The sequence below is a fragment of the Aspergillus costaricaensis genome (genome assembly GCF_003184835.1).
Source record: "Aspergillus costaricaensis CBS 115574 unplaced genomic scaffold BO79scaffold_11, whole genome shotgun sequence".
Lineage (NCBI taxonomy): Eukaryota > Fungi > Ascomycota > Eurotiomycetes > Eurotiales > Aspergillaceae > Aspergillus > Aspergillus costaricensis.
This window is the reverse complement of record NW_020291811.1, coordinates 842,857-863,261: the sequence shown is the minus strand read 5'-3', so window position 1 is coordinate 863,261 and position 20,405 is coordinate 842,857. Positions and strand designations below refer to the sequence as shown.

Here is a 20,405-nt window from a genome sequence, read left to right as displayed (position 1 = left end):
CCCAACAATCCACCATCTAATTATCCCCCAACAACATCCTCGCAAACTGCGTAGCCGCGGCCCTGCGCTTATTCGCAATATCCAAGAACACATCCTTAGGCCCAATACCTCCCACGATGATTTCGTCCTTTCCTTCCACTAGACCCTGGAATGCCTCATCCGTGAATTTCTCCAGGGGCATACCGACTTTACGCCCTTCTTCACCCATGAAATCGTGGAGTTCGGCTGCAGGGGTAGTCAGTCAAACAAATATATATTTTTAGACGAATAGATGAGGATGACAGTAGAAGTACTACTATGAAATGGATATGGACAAACTCACATTGCACCGCCGGCGGCGACACCTCAATAACCTTCACTTCGGTCTTACGCAACTGATCCCGCAGACAGATAATGAAGGCGCCCAGGGCGGCCTTGGAGGAAGAGTATGCGGGCATCCAGGTTGCGGGGACGATGGCGATGTTGGATGTGGTGCTATACATGATGATCATTGATCAGTATATACTGTCATCTCTGATAGTATATATATATATATATTTGGATATTGTGGAATGGCACGCACTAAATCAAGCTTGTATCTCCCCCTTTCCTGGTAAGATATGGCAAAAAGGCATGCGTCAACGCAACATAACTGGTAAAGTTTACGTGCATTTGCTTGTTGAAGCTGGATAGGTCGAATTTCTCGGGGTCGGTCATGTCGGTGGGGAGCATGATGCCGGCGTTGAGGAAGATGCTGTCGATTGTGGGGGATTTGGTCATCAGCCTATCATGAGAATAACTTTAGTATTCATTGTTGGTTGTAGATGTAGATAAAGTATCTGTAGTAGGCACTTACTCAGCAGCAAACCCAGGAATCTTATCCAAATCACTGATATCAAACTGGACCGCATTGGCCTTGTCTTCGCCGTGCTCTTGCACGAACTCGTCGAGGCGCTCTTTGCGTCGTCCGACGACTGTGACTTTGGCTCCGGATTGCACGAAGCGTGATGCGAGAGCTCGTCCGATGCCAGCAGTGGCGCCGATGATGAGGATGTGCTTGTATGGGAAGGACATTGTGCTTTGGGTAGTTGCTCTGGATTGAGTTCGGTTGTGCTTGGGTTGAATTGAAGATGCTGAACTGCATCACCATCATAGCTTTTATATACTTTAATAGATCGAGTAGTAGTGATTGGTAGAACCGGACAGCAGAGTTGGTGGGCCGAAGCTTGATCTCCGGGATTAAGATTAGAGTGCAGTACTAGTGTGGCTGTCGGCTTCCGAACTTAAAGCCGGGATGGACGGACTTCCTTTTCGGATTTCTGGATAGCTTCATCTGGAAGAGGGGGGAGATCGAGTATCATTTTAGATGATAATGGAGATATTGGACTCTACGGATTTATGCTGTTATTTTGGTTTGTGCATGTGGTGCGCAAGATGTGATCACTGCTACCGTCAACACCATTGACTTGTATACAAAGCTGCATTTATACTTCAAGTAGCCCTACGCCGAGACTCAGTTATAGGATGTTCATCCCAGCACACTCTACACTACTAAAGTCCTCTGCTTCACTAGAAGCTTTGTAATGTGCTCAATTTCACACAGCTACTAACACAGCACATGTTCCCTGGTAGCCAAACCCCCCTTCTAAGAAACAGTAGCCATCACGTGGCGTAGTGCCAGTTGCGTGAATAAAAAATCCACTGATGTCCCAGAAGAGGCAACGCGTCTCGCTTGTCAACGCGTTGTATACAACAGGTAGTGAGGGCCTTATCTTTCTCGCACAAACACAGCACCTTCTACCTCTTCATCTTCTTTCTTCTACAAGGTGAAATCACTGATCATCTCATCTTTCATCTCATTTCTCATCTCGCTTTCTGCATACACTTCCATCATAATCCATCTCCCTATCCATCATTGGCATACAGATAGTCAATCATCATGGATAGTGCATTCCCTCAACGTCCCTCCTTCGTGAAATACGGCCCATACACCTACGATGACTATGGAGTCACCGTAGCCAGCATCCCCAGAGCCTCATCGTTGATCCTGGACACGCTCTTCCCCGTGAAACCGGTCACTGCACCCAGCAGACGGCCTGTGAAGCGTTGGATAGCCGCCCAGCTTCAGCATTTTGGCATCCCCTATGAGCCTTCTAATACTGTTGCTCAGCTGTTGGCTCTGCTTGAAAAAGAATACAGAGACGGACACGTAAACACTCCCCTTCATCTTGATCCTCAATCCTTAGAAACAAAAGCTGACCAAAGACGAACCAGTGCAAGTATGACTCGCCTTCAGTCCTCCTCCTCGAAAAAACCTTGTACGACATGTACCAAGCCGTACAGGAGGACTACCAGCAGCAAAAGGCTGACTGGCGGGTGAAGAAGTTCGCTCGTCAGGTCACTCCCTCCGACGAAGCTCTGTTCGACCCTTCTCTCTTCATGGCCAAGTACTTCCTCGACAAGGAAGACGGAGTGCCCGACAAGAGCAAGCAGTCAAAGGCCATTGTCCTGCACAACGTGTACAACCAGCAGTTCGTGAGCATTGCTCTTTCCATCCCCGGTCTGAGCTTCCAGATCAGTCACCCGGCCACCGTCATCGGATGGGCAGACTCCTTCGAAGAAGGCTTGGATGCAGGTTTCGCCAGTCTGGCAGACAACCACATCAAGGAATATGTGCCGACCTTCGAAGCGAACTTTGACCACCGCCGCTTCCTGAAGAAGTACTTCCTCTCACTTGACTACCCCTTTGAGATGGGTGTCCCCGCTCACGACAGAACCCTGGAGCCCGTTCAGCTCATGCCGCAGCTTTATTTCGACGTGCGCGAGAAACTCAGAAAAGCCGTAGCCAATATCAACGGTCTCTTGATCGCCACTACCCCGGGCCGCGGCGGTACCTGGACACTGCTGACCTGGAGCGAGCACGCCGAGAAACTCACCGGAGTAGTCGCCAAGATCCACGCCGCCGGTATGAACGAGAAGTTGTACGACGATACCATCATCGCTCAGGTGTGGCAGACCAAGCTTAGTCGCCACAACCTGTTCAAGCAGCTCGTGAACCCCAATAACATCACTCCATTGAGATTGGGCAACCTCCAAGGCCAATATGTCATCCGCTGCAACGTCATCGACCCCTGGGGCTACGAGGACTTCTCTCTCGACATCAACGCACCCCGTCGCAACGATCCCGCCGCGCGCGCCACCTTCTCTCTCGGAAAACTGCAGGGAGCTATGATCCTCGCTCTGGACTGCGAAAAAGTCGACCAGATGCGCAAAATGCTGGACAAGAAAAGCACTACCCAGAATCACACTCCCGAGTCCGATGATGACGATGATTGGGAGAAGGTTCCCCGCCTGACCGTCCACCGGTTCAGAAACGACAATGTCAAGTGGCGCGTCTACCTCCAGTACGCTGGTACCTGCAACGGCCTGAACCAGGTCGACGAACACAACGAGCAGGTCGGATACATTGACTTCAACGTCGACCCTGAGCGAAGCGACGACGATGAGAAAGCCGTGGGATATGGTCTTGCCTACGGCCGCGGTTATATCGTCGGTCCGAAGTATATGACTTCGCGCAGGAGTGAGAAGGGCGAGATGCTCCCCATTGAGGTCTTCAAGTGGACTGGCGAAACCGTGAGAGTGGCGGCCCCTTGGAATGCGTTCAACTTCTGGGGTGGTTTTGAGGCTCGCTTCAGAGTTTGTGAGAGAGCTATGACTATGACCAAGGGGTATGAGCTTTAGCTGCCTCTTTCTATCTTTCTCTCACTGTGATTGTGATGATGTGAGATCTCTCTTACCTTGTTTTCTGATTTTGTCTGTTTAATCTGTTTTCGCTTTCTTCCTGTATTTCCCTGTTTGTTTGTTCTTTTATTGTGTATTCAAATGTTTTTCCCTGTTCCTTTTAATGTTTGTGTGACTGTTCTGCTTTTTTTATGAAAAGGTTGTGAAAAGAAAAAGTGAGCTGATGGATGGCGTCGGCGGTGTTTGGGTCTTGTTTCTTTCTTTTCATTTTCATTTTCCATGTGCGAGTATACCCCGGATGGAGTTACTTCTTTTTTTTTTTTTTTTTTTTTCTTTTCTTCTTAACGAACGTACGAGCCATGATGAAAAGCCTCGCTGTTGACTGAGAGTAAGGTGGATGAGATGGCTGATTTCTTTTCTTTCAAACTAACGGGATACGATGAGATGCGATAAGTCGATGGGGAGGGAAGAAATCGAAATGTATGATAGGTATCTCAGATAATGTGTCACCGACTTTACTTACTTACTTGAGTGACAAGTTAATGCAATTCATTGAATTGAGAAATTAGTGCGTTTGCATTACTTACCTGGTCGGATGTACGAGGTTCCGGTACTCTGTCTTCATCTCTTCTGCATTTGCATTTCATATGGGAACTGATTCAGTTCGATTCAATGAAGGCAGCAGCAACACGCGGATAGTAGCTAGCTCGCTAAGTACACCTACAAAACTAACCACTATCAGGCCACAGTAAGATAGAGAGAAGAAAGAAGCATACATCAAACCACACACCTCAATCAATGAAATGCGTAAAGGATATCAATTCAACAACATCTGCCTAAGACCACTAACTACTACATCATGCCTAAAAAAATGGTACAAAATCACCGGTAGAATGACGCGGGGTTAGATACGTCCGTTTGAGACGGGTTATACGCCTGGTATCCTCCTCCGGCGTTCAGAGCAGGATAGGGCGTTGGCGTTGTGGATGTACCTGGGACAGGCGGGGGCTGGTGCATAGGCGGCGGTTGGTGTGAAGGGTAAGGAGGCTGTGCTTGGTGGGCAGGAGGGGGTCTGGAGGCGTCTTCAGGAGCGTAGCCTGAAGCAGGGTATTCCGGGTGCGGTTGTTGCTGTTGTTGCGGCTGCTGCTGCTGTTGCTGTTGGAAATGCTGCTGCACTGCGGCAGGGACCTGCACGGCGCCGGGGTATGGTGGTCTCTGGCTGGCGGGATGCTCAACCGGGGAATCGTAGACGGATGTGCCGAGTTCTTGGGGGTTCTCGTATGTGGACTCCGGGCGGTGGTACACGGGCTGGTAGGACTCCGAGGAGGGCTGGCGCTGCTGCGGCGGCGGCTGCTGTGGCTGCTGATACGGGGCGCCAGCAGGTGGTGTCTGACGGGGATCGGGCGATTGTGAAGGGGGAGGATATGCGTGTGCTTGGTCTGCGCCGTAGAATGCTGGCGCGTTGGCCGGAGGCGCTTGTGATTCTGCTAGATGTTAGACAAGCTGTGAGTGTGAGGGTGTCCATGCGGTACTCACCTTGAGGACGGGGACTGAAGTAGCGTTGAGGATCAGCCTGTGGCGGACCTTGAGGATATCCCACAGGGGCGGCACCAGGATAGCCGTAAGGAGGTTGAGCCGGTCGGCCATATTGGGGTTGTGCGGGGTGCGCCATGGACGCCTCCAGCAGAGACTCGTAATCCCTCCGCGCCTTAATAAACTTTTCATTGAGCTGTGTGAACTCGTCTGCAGAGAATTAGCGGAGAGGAAGGATAGAAAAAGAGTTAGAGTGTCGGAATCTTACCCTTCTTCTGCGAGTACTTCCCAATGAGCTCAATCAGCTTGGGGCGAATTGCCAATGTGGAGTGGTACAATGCCGTGATCTCCTCATTGTCCTGCACATTCAGCTCGGAGCTGCGAGTGCTCAGAAGGGTCAACAACTTCTCAACGTTCTTGATCTGACCAAACACATCGGCTTCCATCTGGGCTTCCCGCTGCAACTCCTCAACCGTCGGGTCAGGGAGTTTCTCGACATAGTTAAGGGGGAAGATGCCGGTCTGGCCTCTCAAGGAACCCTTCCACCAATCCTTGTAGACAGACTCGAGGACAGCGATGACATCTCCCTTGCGGAACTGCAGTTCACCGGGTTCTGAAGGCTGAAAGTCGAACAAGGCTCTAACGCGCGAAACTGTGGCGGCAGAAGTACCCGAGGGGACGGCCTGGGACGTGGCAGCAGGTGTCTGGTTCTGGTTGACTGGAGCAGCACTGGAGCTGGCTTCGGGCTGTGGAGCAGGGGCAATCGTGGCCTTTTCTCTTATCGACAGTGCAAGGGCCATTTGCAGCTCCTCCTCTTCCTTTTGGCGATCTGAATCGGTGATTTCCCGCTTTCCAGGCTTCGACGGAGGCTGCAGGTTCGGGTCTAAAATAGTGAGCTTCTCTCCACTATCCACAACTGCTGAAGATCTTACTCTGGGTCTTAAGCTTCATGTATGCTTGTTCCATGATTCCGAAATCCGGGTTACTGGCGAACATCTCCGTCCATTCCTGCATGCGTTCTAGGATCTTCGACTTGACCTGTTGATGGGTGTTCTGCTCGGTATAAGTGCGATGCTCTTCGTCGGTAGAAGTCCAACTCACTCTATCATTCGCTAGACGCAGCAGAGCATCAGTGAAGCTCCTAGACGCAAGCTCGCGATGAATCTTGGGACCGCAGTTCTGAGCGAGGGCGTTCGCCAACTATAGCCGTATCAGTACACATAAGCCCCCAAGCCCGGAGATGCCACAGCATCCAGCACGAACCTCCAAAGTATAAAGTTGCACATTGGCGTTTCTGTGCGCAAGTCTCTTTATCATAGCGGCGACGGCATCTTTCGCTCTAGAAACAAATCCATTGTCAGAATGACGTGCACCGGAAAGGACAACCAACGGCGAAGCATACCCTGACTCCTCGGCACCAACTTTATCGCAAACATCCTAAACACCAGTAACTCCAGTCAGATATATATCATTCGGCCAGTGAACGGCAGGTAAATCGATCTAGGTTTGCGTACCAGGATGTACTCCCAGTTCTCGGAGGTCAGGTTCTCGTCGGTCGCCTTGGCTATACCAGAACACTCAGATTAGCAACACGTAGAGGATGGTAGAGCTGCACAATGTGCAATAAAAAAGGGCCATCTCATACCGACTGCATCGTCAAAGGCGTTTTGCTGTGCGCGAAACATCACGGGGTTGTGTCTCCGAGCGCCCGGGACAATCACTGCGTTGCAACTCGGACTGTTAATTCACGCGAACGAGTTGATTCAGATACTGCTGTATGGCAGACAGCACAAGATATGATATGTTCAAGGAAGCTGCTCGTGTAATGCAAGTCCGGTTGTCCTTGTTGTAGGATCGATGGTTCACTGTTTCCAGGCCGCGAGATGACACCCGATGCGGGGGACACTGCGGTCAGCGGGAGCCGAAGTAAACGAGGTCGGGATCAATTGAGGCGCTTGCGGGTCAAGATCCCTTGAAGACGGGGTATTCCACCAGGACTGGGTATCGAACCACAACGAAGGACAGGGAGGAAGAGATAGCAACTGGATAGTCAAGGGGAAAGGGAAAGACAGGCTGCCACCTGATGCTCAGCAGGTGATCGCGCCGACGGAGAGCAGCGCCTCTGACGCTGACTGGCCGCGCTACGCCCGATTAAGCGAGACCCGCCCCTTTCTGGACTAGTGGGGCACTGCCTTTATTGAAGTTGGCAGGCAATGACGATATTCTTGATATTCTACTTTGTAGTTTCTACTGTGATAGAAATATACCCCGGGTGATTCCTGATGATTGATCGAAAGGTAATAAAAAGTCACATCGTGGTCTTCACGATAAAAATAACAAAGAATATGAATCATGACCATCCCTCACACATAAGCAATAGCCCCATGGCACTTAAAGATCCCTCTATATCAATGTAACCGCTCAAATAATAATCGTCAACTCAAGAACAAGACAGACAAAAGCTCCACACTTTTGTTCTTTTTTTTGTCGTCAAAACAGTCGGGAAAATGCCTCATAAATCATCAAGAATATCGGTCGCTGGAAGAGATGGAGATGGGAAACAACCCAACAGCTGCAAGACAAGTAACAATAAGATGGGGGCCGGTCACCACGCCGGCCACCGGCGCCCGTTCATTATATGAAGCTTCAAGCTTCCTCTTGAGCTTCGGCTCCATGGCAACAATAAACACTCACAAACGACAATATTGACAATAGCTGGACGGATAGCCCCAGGAGATTGTACAGGCTTCTTCACTCGCTCAAAAGCCAACGTCGAAAGAAAGAATCTTGCAGAGAAAACTCGTCAAAAAGGAAGGATATTTCCGCAGGTGATAAGTGGCCAGCGACTCAAGATCAAGCCAAGCGAAGTAAAGGAAAACGGATAGACAAACCATGATCCGGATGAGGTCATCGCCTTCTAGACATTCACAGGAGATGCGAAACCGCCAACACGAAAAGTTGCGAACAAGGGTCTGCCATATGCAATGCCAGCGTCTTTGTCCAGCAAATATGAAATATCAGGGGTAATGGGTATCTGAGAGAGAGCAGACAGAAGACATCGAAGTATATAGTAACAGTTCAAAGTGACGGCACTTAGGCGCCTCCCTTTTGAGCTTTTTCCTGGGCTCTGCTGGCCCGCGCAGCCTTGACAAGGGGCGAGAGATGGTTCAGTGGCGCACAAAGAGACATGAAAGGATGCTGATCGAGCAGTCAGTAATGATTAATGATGGAATTTGTCGATATGACATACCTTAAGCAAATCATGCGCCGAAGCTCGCTTCTCCGGATCCACCTTCAGAGCAAGGTGGAGGAAATCACGGAAAACCGGCGACAAGTTGTGCTCGTCTTTGATGGTAGGCGTGCCGTTGGTGGCGATCAAATACAGGGCCCTTAGAGGCGATTCCGTAAGATAAGGAGGCTCACCCTCGATCATCTCGATGGCCATGATACCCAGACTCCAGATATCAACCTTACGGCCATACTCCTTTCGAGTAACGACTTCAGGGGCCATCCAATACGGTGTACCGACCATGGTGTTTCGCTTGTTATGCGAGTCATTGATTTGGGCACAGAAACCGAAATCGGCTATATCACGTCAGAAAATGAACACTCGGGGCATCGCGAAGGCAGCTTACTTAGTTTGATATTTCCCTCCATTGAGAGAAGAATGTTATCCGACTTGATATCACGGTGAATGACACCCTTCGAGTGAAGGTGCTGTAAACCACTCAAGGTCTAGTAGAGGTCAGTGAGATGCGATATAGATGCAATGAAGCGGTAAAGCTTACCTCTCTGCAGACAGCCGCAATTTGCCCCTCACTCATAATGTTGAAAGTAACCACATCAGTCAAACTGCCACCTTCCATGTATTCCATCACTACCCAGAGGTCCAGACCATGGAGGTAGCTGTCCAAGAAGTTGACAATATTCTTGTGCTTGCTGTCCTTCATAACCAGAATCTCATTGATGATCAGATCCTTCTTGGGTTGCAAGTCCAGGTTCATTTGCTTAATAGCAACACACTTGTTGGTGTTGTTCTCGTAGGCAGTAAAAACACCACCAGACGCACCCTGGCCGATTTTGTTGAGGTGGTGGTACAGCCTAGTAGGGTCCCCGGGCGTACAGATGGCAAGGAGTCGCGACCTGATATCCATCGCATTACTCTGGCGAGGTCGCTGTCGGGGGCGAGCTGCAGGAGCGGCGCGTGCAGCCTCGTCCACCGGGGAGACATGTTGTGGTGGACTCTGGACCGGAGCTTGCTTCTGTTCCTGGCGAGTAGGCGGTTGTTGACGCTGACTGCGGCTACGGTCGAGTTGGATAGTAGCAATCGCCTGCTGGGCCGCGGCCATGGCTTGCTCCTGCTTCTGCTGGTATTGAGCCGGCGTAGGCACATTGTGGGTCGGCCATGGTACGGGCGTACCATTGGCTCTAGAGTTCGACCTGCTCAACTGAGGCTTAGGTTCAGACTGCAAGGGCTCCGTTTCTGGGATGGGAGGCGTGTCGAACTGCGGAGGAGAATAGGCCTCCTGAGGTGGACGTGCGGGCGCAGCACTGTATGATCCCGCGGTTGGTGGCTGAGGTGCAGGCCGAGCCGGTGTGATATTGGCAGGGGTCGGAGGTTTTGGCGGTGCTCGATTGGGGACAAAGCCACCCACCGCTGGGGTTGCCGCCGAAGGCCCACGAGGAATAGGAGGCGGCGCACGTGGGTTTTCGAAGCTACCCTCATGATTCTGTGGAAAGCGAGGACTCGTCGGAGGAGACGTCCGAGCTGAAGTAGGGCCATAGGACCCGGCACCGACAGCAGGAGTCTGCCCTCCAGAGATGGGGCTGGACATCGACTGCGGCTGAGGATAAGCGTGGTCAAACTTGTGCCACACTTCGTCATCGCCTTGAGCATTCTTCTCGTAGAACCTCATGATATCAACCATCGTCTGCGGGTGTTCCTCCTGCTCCTTTTTCGAGATACCGTTTTCCTGCAGCAGCCGTTGCCATTCCTTCGGGAGGCCAGTGAACTGACCGGTCTGATTGTCATAGCCAACATGCGTAACGTGCACCGGATTCTCTGGGGCGGAGATCTTGATGCCTCGGGGGGAGCCTAGCATGCTATTGACGAAGCTGGAGAAACTGCTCTTCTTGCTCCTGCCTCCGCCAAATGGGCGCGAGCCAACACCACCTCCCCCGTCATCGGATAAACGTTTCGGATTCGCCGGGCGATCATTGTCAGTATTCCTGTGCACGAATGTCTCCATCCGGTTCTGTAGAGCCGTGAAGCTGGCAGACTGTCTCAATCCTCGGGAGTCCGGGCTGGTGGCCGATCGGAGGTTTGGGGGTTTTTGGGGGACGGTCTCGGTGGTATTTTCTTGCAATGAACTGAGCATGCCCCGGCTGTCAAACGGGGGTCCGATCAATTCATCTGAGCTTTGCTCGGTGAGAGAGAAACGACCCGAGTGGGGAGGGCGGGATTTGGAGGGGTTGTTGGTGTTCGAGAAGTATCCAGGTTGGTTGCCAGCGATCACCGGAGACGGGCCGCCGCTATTCTGCTCGAGGGAGGATGAAGAAGATCCGTAGGCGTTGGATCTTGTCCTCGAGTGCTCACGACTCCCACCGGTGGAGGAACGGGGGTAGACGGGCGCTGAAGGGTGCCGCTTTAGTGACGTGTTGCTCTGCTGGCTCTTGAGGATGCGGGAGCTGAAACTCGGAGGATCCTTGTGAAGCTTGCTAGACGACCGTCGAAATTTTAGGGAAGAGAAACTATCGTGATTCATGACGTGCAAGATTTAGGGGGAGAGTGGGTTTTGGGGGGGTGCGTGGAGGGACAGGTCGGCCGACTGGCAGCAGCAGCAGCAGCAGCAGGGTTGAGCGACTGGCGGATGAATGGTTTGATTGGAGGGAGGGGGGAAAGAAAGCCACCGGGTGAGGCGGTGCGCAATGCAGCAGTAGTCCCTACCGTCCGTTTCGACGATAGGGTGGACGAACAAGGCCACTAGGCGGGGATGGGGAGGGAGGTAGGAGGGGGGGGGATGGATTGATGGTGTGGTGGTGATGCTGCACGGTCAGATCGATAGCCCCAACCGGGTGAGTATTGATGGATGAACGGAGGAATCGGAGATGTGAGAGAGGGACCCAGAATGCCTGAGCGACGCAAGGGAGGGCGCGAAAGAGTAGCAGCCGCGGACTACCGTCAACCAGTGGTTAGCACGTGGAGAGCCCTTGGATGGATCAGAACTGAGAAGACGGAGTTCGACCAACAGAGGCGGTGACTGGCTCTTCTGAGGGATAAATTTGGGGGGGTGACAGAATAAAAAGGGAAAAATAAAATAAAATAAAATAAAGAGAGGGGAAGGGGGGGGAATAATACTTGAGAGGGAAAATAATAGGGAAAAAAAAAAAAAAAAAAAAAAAAAAAAAAAGCAAGACAACAGATGAGAGGATGATGATTCACTGAGATGCAGGAAAAACTGCAGATAACCGACAGCTCAGCACACAGATCTGCGGCGCCAAAAAAGCAATAATGCAACAGTCACTGGGAAACCAACGATGATGGAGAAAGAAGTGGGAAAAGGCACGGAGAATTGCCATGGGGGTGTGGAAGAGAGGTTGTTACTAGTACGGTGTACAGTAAGTAAGTAGTCACTAGTAGTTTAGTAGTAAAGAGGAGGTGGGAGAAGGGAAGGACCCAGCCAGGTGCTTTTTAGTTTTGGAGATTTGGGACTGGGAACTTGGGAGGGTCGAACCAGTGGCAGCAGTTCGACAACGGCCCGTCTTTGAGAGTCAGTCCGACAATTATTACACTGGGTACTACCATTAGAATAACGGGGCCCAGCCACTGAACTGACTTACTTGGCCTCACAGAGAGTGTGTGTGATGGGGAACCATTTAATATCGTTTGGGCTTAGCAGTGAGTAATTTACTGTCAAATTGGTTTGGGTATGGTAAAGTCAGGACTTGAGCTGCAGTCATTGAGTACTTACTGCTACTACTGGTCTACTACGTAAGTATACTCCCTACAAAAGTATTAACTTACTGTAAGCATCTAGATACAGATTAGATACACTCGCAGTGACAAGAGGAAAGAGAGATACTACTAGAACTGGGAGGTTGTCAATCGGGCGGTCAACACCATCCCAGTCCAATTACCAAAGCAAGCAAAAATCCTAGAAGAGAAATGTTTCGGGTGCCTATTTTCTGCCTTTCCGTTTTCCCCCAATTGTCCAACAATAATTAAAGACGAGAACCCCAAATTTAATTGCTGTGTAGATAGATAGATGGATAATCATAAGAATCTTCCAAACATTCCCTGATGGATTCGATTTACTGTAAGTACAAAGTAATATTCTTCCGGGGATTGGGCTCATTGGAGGAGATTGTTCCCGTACTTTTTTGTTTGTGTTCCCCCTCCTCCAACCCCGAAGATGGAAATACTTTTTTGGCAGCTCAGCGCGCGTCCATCATCTGTCTCAGATACCGTAGGTCCGATTAGGCAAAGAGAAAAATTCTAGACACGTCCTTGACCCCAGTTTGCGTCCCGTTGGCGGGTGGATCGCGAACAGATACCTTTCCTTTCTCGGGAGGATGGGTTCCACCGGTTTTCCGCTTTCCTTCTTCAATTCTCTTTCGACACCTCGGATATGAGACAGATTCCAAGGAGATGACCGAGTTCAGAGATATGAAAAAGAAAGGATGGGTGTACAGGAAATAGGAAGCAGAAAAAAAAAATTAAGGAGGGAAATTCCACATTCCCAAGAGTGTGAAATAGGAGAGGAGACAAAAATAGTAGGAAATATCCTATTTAGGGGGTGACGTGGTCAATCAACACACGAACTGCTGTACACCACAGTACTTCATTTACCTTAGTACTTACTTCACTTCGTCGCTTTTTCACTGATGGAGACAGCCGGGTGTTTCTCTCTGAGCAAGCCAAAAAGCAGCATCAGTACCAGCAGAACAGCAACTCTGGTTAGACACCTGGGAGGGCGGCCTTAGTGCCACGCTAGGCCGAGCGGGGCGGGAGAAGAAAAGACTAGGTTCCAACCGACTTGTGCCGCACCCAACCCTCTTCTTTTTTTTTTTTTCTTTCTTTCTTCCTTTTTTTCTTTTTTCCTTCTTCCATAATGGAATTAATAGGAATTAAGTCCTCCCTCAATTTTAATTATTCCATAACACGGTGGATACGTTTCCATGGTCCAGGGCAAGCCACCAATATTTAGCTTCATTATTGATCTGGAGTCCGTGTAGCGTCATCGCTTGCTTTCTCTTTTAGAGATTCGAAATCCGCTACAGTTGCCTCCTACGTATTATCTCCTCGTATCTTTCTTCTTTTCGCTTCCCGGAGCTAAGTCTATCTATCGACTTATCTCTCTCTCCGTCTGAGTGGGATTTAGTAGTCGTAATCCAGAGCTGCGCTTGTAAGTGAACAACAACAACAATAACGATAATAAATAAAATAAAAAAGGGTCTGAAAGAAATCAAAACAAAACAAAAAGCTAGATCTACACTCGGACCTATCTACAAGTAGTAAGTACTTACTTAACAAGTATACCTTTGGATATGAATTATGGAGTAACTTTCCAACTGATCATCATGGATCAAGTGTTGCTTTCCCTTTTTCATTTTTAGCCTCTGATGATCCCGTTGAAATCTCTGCAGGTACGGTGTAGTTTAGTTTTCGTTCTATACATCAGCTCCTTCTTACCGCGGAAAGGCTTATTGTGTCTTTCCCCCTCAAACCTGGAACCGGGTACGGAGAAGTACGGGTATTAGCCAAGGACTTACTTAAGTTACTACTGACAGGCATTAACGATTATTATTCTCTCCTCTCCTCTCCTCAATCATGACATGACATGACATGACACTCGCACACACACATACCCCTGCACCTGCACCTGCAGATGAATTGAGAGGACGGTAGTCACACATGTGTTTCCTGAACTTTCTAGTCCTATCGCCCCTTAATTTGGGAATTCGGACAGACGTTTGATTGAATGGTAGGATCCGAATCTGATCTCATATCATCACAGCCGTACTATGTAAAAAAGATGGTTAGTCTATATGACTGGTAATCGTCACCACGAGCAGAGAACCCGGATAGAATTTAGTAGTTCTAGAAGAGCTCTTTCACCGACCAGAGTATTTGCACCGTAAGCATGCAATAACTAATCACCTACAGGACAACAAAAAAAGTGACATAATTAATTAATTAATTAACAGACGGAACGGATTCCATAAGTTCCTTCCATTCATTCATCCATTGCAGCGGGGAGGAAGGAAGTCAAGACGGAGTGGCTCCGCACTTTGCATAGTACTTCCACAATATGAATACGGGAAAAAAAAGAAAGATGTATCCGCCCGAACAACTCTAGATAGATAGATATATATCACTTCGACATGTCACTTATTTATATATGAAACCTGACCTTTCTTAATACAAAATATAAGAATATATATTATGCACATCCCAATTGAATAGAATACCCTGATAAATAAGATAGATGGTAATTGATTGATTGATTGATTGATTGATTGACCAGTCTACTCAAAACTGCGCGCGGGATCGGCACAAAAGCCCGTCATTTTCCGTCCTCGGGATGAGTCGAGGCCTAGTTCTAGAACCTTGAGTCTTTTTTTCCACCTTGGCTTGGAATAATGAAACGCCCGTTCAAAATGACAAAAAGGGCCCAAGGTCTTTACTCGAAGTTGCAGGTTTGTGTGTGAGTGATCTGATGTCATGGCGGTCCTTTGTGTGCGAAAATCGATCGAATCAGATGATAGTTGATTATGTTCTAGAAATTTATTCCCCCCATCCAGATGCATCACATCCATTTCCTGCGCCACCAGTATACTTCCAACTATCTTATCCTGCCTTTTTCGATCATTTTGTGGTGGTAGGCACATGATAACTATTAGTATGACTGCTCCATTCACCAATTAATAGTAACATTCTTGAGGTTCACTGGTTCACTTTACTTAAGTCAGTGGCATAGCCAGATCTCCTACGGAGTACAGTGTGTACTAGGCAGTCTGCTCAAGAACCTCATGCTCAGCTATTGACACCATCAGATCCATCCAATGACTCGTAGGAACTCATTAGCGTGGGAGACACTCGAACATGATTCAAGCAAGCAAGCAAGCAAGCAAGATAGAAGGCCAAACTTCCGTTCGCCCTGCCAAATCAACAATCCACAATCCACAATCCACCCTTTGGCCATCGCTGACGTCACGGGATCCATCCAGTCTGCGATTGAAACCTGAAGCCCATACTGTACTACTGCTTATGGATTAGCTACAAAGTAATCCACAGTGCCCAAAGAGAAGTAATATCCTGAATCTTACTCCCACCCCTCCCCAATATCTAAATCTTAATTATTAGCTAAAAATCATCATTCTATCCCATCCCCCAAAAGATAGACACCAAAGTATAAATCGTAGCCATGAATGAAACCGAGGTTAGGCAGACAGTTTGTTGTGTTGTTGTTTCATCGTCAGTCTCAAAAAATAGACTGACGATCAAACTTACCCTATTCTATCTTCCATTCCCCCCACTTACTCTTCTCACTAGACGGGGCAAAGTTACTCAATACAGTAGCTTAGCACTACAATATGGTTATTGGTTTGTGGTTAGTATTTAGTAGTTAGGTTAAGCTCTGAAACTTTCCTAGAAACGAGAAGGAAGACAAAACGTTACAACAAACACGTGGGGGCGTGAGAAGTGCCCAGCAAAGGGGGGAGGGGGGAAATTGTTTCAGGTTTGAAGTTAAATTGCTATATACTTGTGCTCATGGTAGCTTGGATGGGATTTTAGAAAAATATTTATGTTGCGTCATGAACGGTGATTGAGTACTGGATAGTCGCTGTTTTTACTAGAGTGAGAAGGTTTTGTGGCATTGGCTGTATAGATATGATACTTGCTTCGCATCTCGGTAAGTTCTAAATTGGAATCATAGTGTAGTTACGGGAAGAAGTTGTCATTCATTCTTACATTTGTGGTTGTTCGTGTTGCATCACGATATAGTACTAGTACTCGAGGTGAGAGGGTGGGGGGGGGTGGGAGGGGATAGATGTGTCGTTGGAGGGGTGTGTGTGCATGCTGGCAATGAGTAGTACGAATCTTCTTCGCTGCTGTGGTTGTTCCTAGATACTTGTTTTTGACAAAGGCAAGGTGCAGGTAGTTGTTCATCTAAGTGGGTTCCATGGAAAAGGAAGTTTCTAGTGGAGTGTTGAGAGAATTGCAGATGTTCTGATGCTTGAGAACTTTGCCTTCTGTATGGGCCTGTGATTACCGGTAATGTAACAGGGATCATAAGGGTTTTATTATCGTGCGTTAAGCGATCTCACTGCATAGATATCGTGCCTGCCGTTCATCGTCATGATAAATACGATTATAGTATACATAGTTTGTACTCTGTACTCTGTGGGTGATGCCAATCTACCGTCCAACGTACTTCAACTCCAACTTCCGCAAGGGGATATACGATAGGCTGGTGAAAACAAATGCCAGCTCGTTGGCAATGTCTCCACCATCCGTACCGATCTTGCGCGCCAGCGCTCCAACATAATATGTTTCGTCCATGCCGACGATCCATCCGGCCGCACCGCACAGGAACGCCGTGAGACCGGCGTACCCGACGGGCAGTTTCGACGGCGTGTTCCAGGCGTCGAGGTCATAGTTGGCCAGGTTGCCGTTGCGGAAAAAGTAATGTTCGCAGAACAGAATGACAAAGAAGGAGGTGTTCCAGTAACCCAAAAGGGAGAGGAAGTTATCCAGGACAGTCAGCAGGTGGTCCCGGCCTGCGATACCAATGACAAGAATGCAGGCGAAAACGAGGAGCGTCCAGATGATTCGAGGGATCTTCTGGAACGGCTTGGCGAATAGTTGCGCAGAGAGTGATCCGGCGTAGATGGCAATGCAGTTCATACCGACTATAGTTTGATTAGCGGCGATTACGGCATGAGATAAGTGGGTGTACTTACTACCACACAGCACCAAAAGCACCAAGAGGAATTTAGCAAATTTGCGGGGATAGATGATGGTCTGCAAAATCTCTCCGGTTCCTTCGTCATAGGCAGCAGCCCATTCTGGGTTCCCATCCAGAGCAGATGCAATGCACGCACCGAGCAACATTCCGACACAAGTGGGGAGTGAGATACCCAGGGTGGTGTAGATGAAGACCTTGACCTTGGAGGTGTTGACCGGGTAGTGCACATAGAAGTCAGACACGATCGAGCACCACGAAGCACTGGAGCCGTAGATAACGCTGATCAGGCTCAGAACGTTTCCAGACTTGGTCAACCCGGACACAGTCCCGGGATCTGAAAGGCTGGCATGGTGAGCCGCTTCACCATAGACGATGATGAACACGACAAAGGAAACCATCCAGATATATTGCTCAATCGTCATGACAGCCTTGAGACCGAAAAAGCTGAAACACAGACTGACGCATGCAACGATGACAACACCCACGACCATGGAGATGTGATTGTCCGAAACAGCGCGAAGAGCTTGACCACCGGTGATGCAACTGACAGAGGCCCAACCCAGCTGTTCGACGACATTCAGCGCCGCGATGATGGACGAAGGGTAGAAGCCAAAGGAGTATCTAGAGATGGCGACCTGGCGAAGGCCAGTGCCGGGGCCCATTGTGGCACACCAACCCTAGTGAACCGACATGTAAGCCTTTAGACAGACCAGAAGCTGAGTGCGCAACATTGCGTCGCAGCGGAAAAGAGGCAGGGTAGAGAAAGTGGTATGCGAACCGTGAGAGCAGCGCCCAGAAACGTCGCGCATATCATAATGGCGATCGTCTGCCCTAAGGTCAAGCCAAACTCCTTCCCCATAAAGCCCGTACTGAAACAACTGAGGTTCATAGTGGCCGAGGCCCAGATGAAGGCCATGGCGAGGGTGTTGGGCGGTTTGCGATCTTCGGGCAAGACTCGGTCGAGACTGTGGGACTCGACGCCCATCTTCCGATCCAACAGCTCTTCATAGTAGCGGATGCGGGCGAAGAAACCGCTAGGTTTGACTAGGGCATGTTCCTCCACCGAAGCCGTGGCCTGCTTCGGTTCGATGGGGTTGCCATCCTCAACGGTTTTGAAATCCATCCTAAAGAGGAGGAGGAGGAGGGGCAATTGGGGGGAAGGGGGGAGGGGGAGAAATTGCGGGGAGGGAGAAAGAAGTGCGGCAGCAGAGCAAGGGAGAAGGAGGAGAGAAAATAAGGGCTCACGAGACACCTCTTCTGCTCAATGTCTTCCCCAGAAAACAGGTGTTCGAGGCTGCAATATATTTGTAGGCAAAAATTGCCATTGGGCTTGAAGTCGGCGACGAATGGGATATCGCAGACCTCGCTAGTCGTGCCAGATTGGTCGTTTTTTTTTTTATCTTTGGCCCTCACAGCAGGTCGGCCTATTATTTGTGGAACAGGGTTTTCTTATCACAGATTGCCCCAGTCCGTGTCTTTTTAGTGCCAACCGGGCGAGACATGGTCAGATAACACTTGAAAACCTTTTCCCGCAAGTCACGGTGCTCGACGATAATTGCTGGGCGAGTTCGGCCAAGTCCGAAGTGACTATATTGCTCCAGTGCTATTTGGGTTTGATAACAGGGTTACCACTGGATTTCAGGGTTATATTTCCATGCCAGAGAGGCATAGAAAAGCCTCGGGTTTCTCTCTCCATGCGAACAGTTGCCATCGAAGCAGCATATCTCCGTTAAGGTTTCTGGTCCACTTCGGCCCAGCCTTTAGTCGCGCGTGCTTGTGTTGCAGTGAGTGGGTCAGGGGATTCGGGAGAGAACAGCAATCAGTCAACCACTACTACTGTGATATATTTACTCCCTACTCGAGTTATAAGGAATTGCTCGCAGTGGTAGATGGTGTCATCATCTTGATTTTGATTTTGATATACTATGTTTTCTGGAATTTTGTGGGCGAAATTGGCATCAGCCCACACCGTATGGTGGCCAAGCCTACAGATGGAAACCACAAGTATATGCCAAGGCAACAACAAAATACTACTCGAACTTCAACCGTGAACAATATGGAGAACTTGAAGTGAACTGTGTAACCGTCCTAACTTTCTAAGTGCTTGTTTTGCCACCCGCCAGCTGTCACTGCTTGAGGCTTGTGCTGCTCTAGGCTCTTCTATGAAAGGGAATGTATCGATCAAGCCTTGAGATATTTGGATTAGGCTGTTTCGATGTCTATCTGACGGGGAAAACGGCACTTTCTCCGACAGGAATGACTCTGTTTGTGCTCAGCCAGGCCCAGGTAAAGATCCGTATTGCTGGTGCCAGTATAACCATACATTGGGGGTGTTCTTGGGTTGTTCTAGAAGCAAGCGCCGTATACATGGTTTTTGGTGCGGAACCAAACGGGTGCATTATACTCATTCAAAGAGACCATTGAACCCCATAATTGTCTCTCATTATAAGCTAGCTACCTCCTTCAAGTTTAGTCACCATCGTCCATAATAATGTCATCTCAATAGAGTGCGTCCATAATGATGCAAAGTCAGTGTGGTCCGTCGACTTCCAAGCATGCGGTGACTTCCACCATACGGAACAACTACCAAAAAATCGTAGAGGATCAACCTAGTCCATTATGGAAAAAAAAATTAAAGAAAAGACATGTGTTTCCTACCCATGCGTGCATTGGAGGCGTCTCCGCTGGTGGATCGGACAGGCAGAACTCAGCCTCAACCTGCAAGCCGGGCGCACTATCCCAACACACCAATCACCTCAAATCGAACCATGCCCATTGGGGAATCGGGATTGTCAGGTAAATGGTGCTCGTTGGTGGGTAGAGTTCATGATGGCATGGCCATACTAGGTGACGGAATTGACGCACTCTCCGCAACGGCGACCAAACGTTTGCTGGCAATCTTGTGTTGTTTTGGGTAATGATCGGTCAAGTCATGGCGGGTCAGATGGATGTCTTGCAGTTGTAATCCATAAAAAAAGCACCAACAGGCACCCGTGAAGGGAAAAGAAAAGCAAAGCAAGTTGACGGTGGGAGTGGATTTTCCAGAAAGTCCATAAGGTTGACAGAGAAAGAGAGACGGCGGCTCCGCCCATCAACCCGAAAGGGAATGACTTCCTCCCCCGGCCTTTCCAACTTTCCTCTCCGACCACTCGGGCTTGTTGTCTGTCCTCTTCTTCCTCT

At 49.3% G+C, this 20,405-nt stretch overlaps 6 protein-coding genes across 6 annotated transcripts; 2 read left to right on the top strand and 4 right to left on the bottom strand.

Moving 5' to 3' along the window:
• Positions 1-16: 16 nt before the first annotated feature.
• Positions 17-1,053, bottom strand: BO79DRAFT_263112 (oxidoreductase, short-chain dehydrogenase/reductase family; the record flags this gene model as incomplete). The annotated part of the gene is made up of 4 exons (XM_025686633.1): positions 17-225; positions 323-474; positions 563-763; positions 836-1,053. The coding sequence occupies 4 exons, from the start codon at positions 1,051-1,053 to the stop codon at positions 17-19; spliced, it is 780 nt and encodes a 259-aa protein (XP_025541189.1).
• A 781-nt stretch (positions 1,054-1,834) lies between these two features.
• Positions 1,835-3,720, top strand: BO79DRAFT_263110 (uncharacterized protein; the record flags this gene model as incomplete). The annotated part of the gene is made up of 2 exons (XM_025686632.1): positions 1,835-2,188; positions 2,254-3,720. Exons 1-2 carry the CDS (start codon positions 1,919-1,921, stop codon positions 3,718-3,720), a joined length of 1,737 nt encoding a protein of 578 aa, XP_025541188.1. The 5' UTR covers positions 1,835-1,918.
• Positions 3,721-4,494: 774 nt separating this feature from the next.
• Positions 4,495-7,292, bottom strand: BO79DRAFT_244671 (ESCRT-0 subunit protein HSE1). The gene is made up of 8 exons (XM_025685401.1): positions 6,899-7,292; positions 6,768-6,817; positions 6,656-6,690; positions 6,517-6,592; positions 6,186-6,453; positions 5,522-6,136; positions 5,257-5,463; positions 4,495-5,204 (listed from the first exon to the last, which is right to left on the bottom strand). The coding sequence occupies exons 1-8, from the start codon at positions 6,936-6,938 to the stop codon at positions 4,603-4,605; spliced, it is 1,893 nt and encodes a 630-aa protein (XP_025541187.1). The 5' UTR covers positions 6,939-7,292; the 3' UTR covers positions 4,495-4,602.
• An 862-nt stretch (positions 7,293-8,154) lies between these two features.
• On the bottom strand, positions 8,155-11,094 carry pakA (mitogen-activated protein kinase kinase kinase kinase STE20). The gene is made up of 4 exons (XM_025689757.1): positions 9,042-11,094; positions 8,889-8,988; positions 8,504-8,838; positions 8,155-8,451 (listed from the first exon to the last, which is right to left on the bottom strand). Exons 1-4 carry the CDS (start codon positions 11,016-11,018, stop codon positions 8,347-8,349), a joined length of 2,517 nt encoding a protein of 838 aa, XP_025541186.1. The 5' UTR covers positions 11,019-11,094; the 3' UTR covers positions 8,155-8,346.
• A 5,460-nt stretch (positions 11,095-16,554) lies between these two features.
• Positions 16,555-18,381, bottom strand: BO79DRAFT_286744 (putative nucleoside transporter). The gene is made up of 3 exons (XM_025688500.1): positions 18,004-18,381; positions 17,221-17,902; positions 16,555-17,169 (listed from the first exon to the last, which is right to left on the bottom strand). The coding sequence occupies exons 1-3, from the start codon at positions 18,346-18,348 to the stop codon at positions 16,676-16,678; spliced, it is 1,521 nt and encodes a 506-aa protein (XP_025541185.1). The 5' UTR covers positions 18,349-18,381; the 3' UTR covers positions 16,555-16,675.
• Positions 18,382-19,882: 1,501 nt separating this feature from the next.
• On the top strand, positions 19,883-20,149 carry BO79DRAFT_208524 (uncharacterized protein; the record flags this gene model as incomplete). The annotated part of the gene is made up of 1 exon (XM_025682419.1): positions 19,883-20,149. One exon carries the CDS (start codon positions 19,886-19,888, stop codon positions 20,141-20,143), a length of 258 nt encoding a protein of 85 aa, XP_025541184.1. The 3' UTR covers positions 20,144-20,149.
• Positions 20,150-20,405: the final 256 nt, after the last annotated feature.